General features: G+C 38.1%; 1 protein-coding gene across 1 annotated transcript; it reads left to right on the forward strand.

The window, feature by feature from the left end:
* The first annotated feature begins 1,156 nt into the window (after window positions 1-1,156).
* On the forward strand, window positions 1,157-1,549 carry LOC118738196 (histone-lysine N-methyltransferase SETMAR-like). Its single transcript, XM_036469119.1, has one exon. It carries the CDS (start codon window positions 1,157-1,159, stop codon window positions 1,547-1,549), a length of 393 nt encoding a protein of 130 aa, XP_036325012.1.
* Window positions 1,550-5,062: the final 3,513 nt, after the last annotated feature.

The following is a 5,062-nucleotide window of genomic DNA, read 5'->3' on the forward strand; positions in this document are numbered from 1 at the left end:
TTGTCATATTTCTTAAGAAATAATATCGAATCGGCACATTAAACTAGGATTATTACTAAATAAAAATTCCACTTTATAAGCTAATTTCCAAATTGATAGCCAATAAACATTTCAACGAGCGCTCACCGTTGGCCAATTAACTGCCAGTCCGGTAGTTGCGCGGTACGGATGCGCAAACGGGCCTTACTGTCGAATGTTGACTACCTACGATTACTTAGTTGGCTGCCAGCACCGTACGAATGCACACACACCTATATTCTGATTGCAGTCAAATTACGCACCATTTAAATTAAGTGAGATATGCGAATACAAAAGGATGAAACTTGTAAATGCAATTGCCGTAAGTAAATACCGGTGTGTAGCCCAGCGCGCCGCGACAAAAGTGCCCAGTCGGCAGTTGCGTTTGGTTTGCATTGCCACTTACATTTCAATTGCTAAACTAATAGACTCCATCGGCTATGTTGTTGCTTACAGGCAGATACTAAATTGCCTACTTTATGTTTTGTATTAGAAGTGGCAATAGTTTGGCGACAGGAGCAGGTAAGATATTAGATGTGGCGTGCGAAAGATGCTATCGGGTATTAAATTGAGGAAGCCATGAATACTTGCACAGAATGTTTTCCGTACATATATATGTACATATGCATAAAATTGTGAAGACCATCGGGGTTATTATCTCAGGCATCGTTGGTTGACGGTACATTATTTTCATTATTCCCAGCGGCGTTTGCTAATACGTGTGGCGTGAATTGGCGCTACCGTTTTGTTGCTCACTTGGCAGTATTATTGTTTATAGAGTTTTTGTTGGAAGTGCGTCTCTTGAAAACCTTTGACTAATATTATAATTGCACTGCCACAACTAGTTTTTGGTGGTTTGATCGATTAAGATACTAACTTATTTTAAGCATATATAAGAGTATAGGCAAATGTCTTCATACCTTTTTACGAATACGTAAAGCAAAAAGATGCATTGAACTTAAAAGGAGAATTCGGTGAGCAGAATACGGGGGTGGTCCGAGAAGTACCCGGCCTAATCTAGAGGTGGCAGTAGATGTTTGAAGAATATCACTCTATTAAAAACTACACAATCTATAAAATATATGTTTAAAGTTTGAAGACGCGACGTTGTTTAGTATTTGTTTGGCAGCCGTCAATAATGAGCGTTTTCAGTGATTTTGTGAAAATGGAGAAAATTGGTCATCGTTATGTGATACAATACTTTTGTATGGGCCTCAGCCCATCCAATATAAAAGCTGAAATCGATTCTATTTTTGGCAAGTCTGCTCCTTCGTTTACAACAGTAAAATATTGGGTAGCAGAGTTTAAACGAGGCCGTACGAGCTGCCAAGACGAACATGGCAGTGGTCGACCAAATCAAGTGATGACTCCAGAAATGGGGAAGAAAATCCACAAAGCGGTAATGGATGATCGTCGACTGAAAGTGCGCGAGGTAGCAGATATAGTAGACATTTCAAAAAGTTCGGTACATCGCATATTATCTGATGATTTGGAAATGGGAAAGATGGCTGCCGCTATTGATCACACTTGACCAAAAACAGTGTCGGGATTGTACCTTATTCGCCAGTTTTAGCCCCCTTGGACTATTTTATGTCTCCCAACTTCAAAAAATGGCTCCGTGGTCAAAGATTTTCCAACGATGAAGAAATGATGTCCGCAGTTAATTTCTGTTTTGAGGAGCAAGACAGTTCTTATTATAAAAAGGTTATCGAACTTCTTGAACATTGCTGGGAAAAGTGTATAGAGCTGGAAGGAGATTATGTTGAAAAATAAATATATATTTTTTCAACATTTTTGCGTTTTCTTTGTTCAGTCGGGTACTTCTGGGATCACCCCCGTGTTTAAAATCAAAAAGTAAGATCGCAAGCATTATTTTCTGAGAACACGCCATCCATATGTAATACAATTTTAGGGGGACGGTTTCATATCGTTTTTTTTTTTTTAGTTCGGATGATTAAAAATACATGCGTTCTTTTATTCACTGGCTTAACTGTATTTATCAAGATCGCGATCACCAATAACTATATTAAAACTATGTGTATGACTGCAAGTACAGTCCTTGGCTTTCTTGAGATAGGTGTTGTTGGCAGATTTTAGATTTCTTCCGAAAACCAAAGGCGGTGACGGAATGGTTTTTGGACTGTAAACACCAATACATAACATAACATAACATAAAAAGTGTAAGTGTATGTGTTTGTATTTGTGCATTTACCTGTATGTGCAAGCGTGTGCGCTGGTGCTTAGAGCCATACAACGAGTCCGATTTGTAAGTGTCGGTACGAAGTTGCATTGCTTGCCCACCTGGCAGTGTGACTATTTGAAAAGACAGCTCAAAGAATGCACAGACAACGACCGAGCTATGAGTGATTGCTCTATGCTACTGCCTTGAGATGTAAACTTGAAGAAATACCGTTGCTTTAGTCCAACGAACTGCTTGATGGAAATACTACAGTTGGGGTGGTGCTCAGGAGTAAATATACGAAACCTGTTTCGTGAGAATAGTGTCCGTTCGGGGTTCAATACGAACTTAAATCCTCGACTTGTTGATTTTTGTGCGCATGTGCTTCGCTTGGTCGTCAGTCAGCACAGCAGTTAGTCAGTCAGGGACGCTGCCCAATGAAGTGTTTGGCGGTGTGGTCTGTGTTGCAATGATGGCGGCATACTTAGTTGCCGACGTCACCTCTCAATTCCTCTGTAGGGAGGGGGAGGGGTGGGGGTTATGTGCGGTGTTTATGACGTTGTACTTAGTTGAGCTTGCATGTGAGTAAATGGAGCTTGTTAAATGAATGAAATAAAATGCTATCATTTTCTTTGCTTATTCAGAAGTTGATTGTTTAATTTTTTTCCGCCATATTTTTGTCTTTATTTTGTACCTCGTTTATCTGGTCGAAGTCGAATTTTTTGCTCTTGTATTATTATCATAATATTTTTTTTAAATATTGCACATACAGGCTGCGTCCTTTTCTTGCTTTCGAAGCATTTTAAGCAGTACGTCTTACAAAATCCCTCAGACCCTGCGGGATTCTAAGTCTTTCCACCTTCACATTTTGTCAAGTGGCCCAGAGTTACAAGAACCTCTTCTGCCACTGAGATATCAATAGCCGACAAATTTCAGGCTAGTTCGTCGACCAATTCATTGCCACGTATTCTAGATCAGGAAAAGTTCATGCTAACCCTGCACTCTGCCTAACGTTGCATCGATTTAGCTTGTCTCTACGGCTTTTCATCCATACTTAAGGTGTGAACTTCTTTACCAGCCTTTTATAGTGGGAATACAGGGCACCATACACCTTTTTAAGACGGTGTTATGTGCTCTTTTACCGGTTAAGTTTTCGTGTACGTATGACTTTCAGGAAGTTAGCGCTGGAGGAGAGAGAAAGCTTTAGTTCATTGAAGATGGAAGCAACGCTAAAACAAGCAACTTTTTTCTTTGTGTTGAGGAATGTATGTTGAGCCTGCAGTTTCTGCCCAAGAACTCAATTCGCCTAGTCCTCTTATCACAATAAGCTCAGCCCGGACATGTTGATTGCTCATGAAATTTTCTTCCGGCCATTTAATTCAGGTCTGCTGAGCAATGATTTTGATCTATCCGCCATCTTCCTAAGAATAGTATTTTGCGGTTTTATATATTTATTCAAAAAATGTCTTCGGCTTGAAGGCCTTCAGCCATAAGTTAAGAGTGCATGAGCAGATTTCTAGAAGGATAGTGTTCTGAATCTTTTAAATACAATTTTGAATAGTCTGCGTGTGAAAGTATAGTTTCTATAGTCTATATTATTTATGTATACCCAATAAACATTGGGCTTGGTGAACATTCGAAAATGATTGGAAAATGAATATTTATTTTGGGTCTCACCTTCGATTCGAGAACTAGACCATTCTCCAGAAAAAATGGAACCTTCGTTATCTAATTTTCCATTCGTTATAAATTCGAAATCCAGCCGATTATCGAATTGAAATTTTAACGAGAGAGAGAGATTGTCTTATATTTCCCTTCATGAATGAGCTGGATTTCATTTTCTCTCTTGTTACTATGGTTTTTAGTTTTTTTTTCGAACCCATCTCCAGTGTATTTCCAATATACTATGAATGTTTGGTTATGAGTTCGCGCTCAATCCAATATGCATACTGAATATCGAAGGTTATTATCGAACGTTAGCCAAAAAGTTTATAGCGTAATTACTTGCAAAGCTTTATAGCAATGACGGCCACACGAATAGTAAAACACGTTTCGGCCAGCATTGTTTTAGAAAATAAAAAGCATAATTTAACAGCCTATCCGATGTAAAACAGATCTGTGTGTTCATATATTTTTAAGTGTAGAAATATAAATTCGAATGATATTTTGTTAGACTTTCGATATAAAACCATTTTATTTGGATAAATACCAGTTGGTGCAGAAAGTTAAAATTAAATTGAAATATATATGAAAGTGGAGCTTTAAAGGTTCTTAAATTGAGCAAATAATATCTGCAATTATGTGTTGAACAAAAGGAAAAGAAGATGTATCCATAACTGGAAGTGTCTGATAAAGTTCGTTGCTTAAGTCTTTTGTATTCCTCCACAGCTGCGTGTCTCAGACTGTCGTGAGCATGCCATTGATGGAGTAAGATTGAATTGAATGTACCCTCCGAAAATTTTCGTATTTTCGTGTATATTTTTTCAGCTCCAAATATGATTGTGTTGCACACGACATATGTATAAATGATTATGATAAATGGCATGACGGCTAATTAGAGCGCATTGTAAATGAAGAAGTTCCTGAAGTTGGTCTTCCTATTAGATACTATGGGAATAACAAATAATCCTGTATACTGTTTTGAAGATGATTTAAGACCAGTATGAAGCTCACAAGAAAAGCAAACACTCCGTATAAAATGAGGTACAAGAAATGGCTTAGAAATTTTCTTGTGTAAAATTTCTTTGAGGCGGTATGAAGTTCTTAAGAAACTTGCTACGCTTTCTACTTCGGTTTTCTAAATTCTTTTGTGAAAGAAGAGCACAAGGCAACCCATGTTTGTAATAGAAATATACGCCCGTTTCA

Source organism: Rhagoletis pomonella, unplaced genomic scaffold (genome assembly GCF_013731165.1).
Source record: "Rhagoletis pomonella isolate Grant_MI unplaced genomic scaffold, Rhpom_1.0 Rhpom_scaffold_00004, whole genome shotgun sequence".
NCBI classification, from domain to species: domain Eukaryota; kingdom Metazoa; phylum Arthropoda; class Insecta; order Diptera; family Tephritidae; genus Rhagoletis; species Rhagoletis pomonella.

What these genes read in the sequence shown, in the direction of transcription:
- LOC118738196 (XM_036469119.1), top strand. Translation starts at nt 1,157, where the DNA reads ATGAGCGTTTTCAGTGATTTTGTGAAAATGGAGAAAATTGGTCATCGT.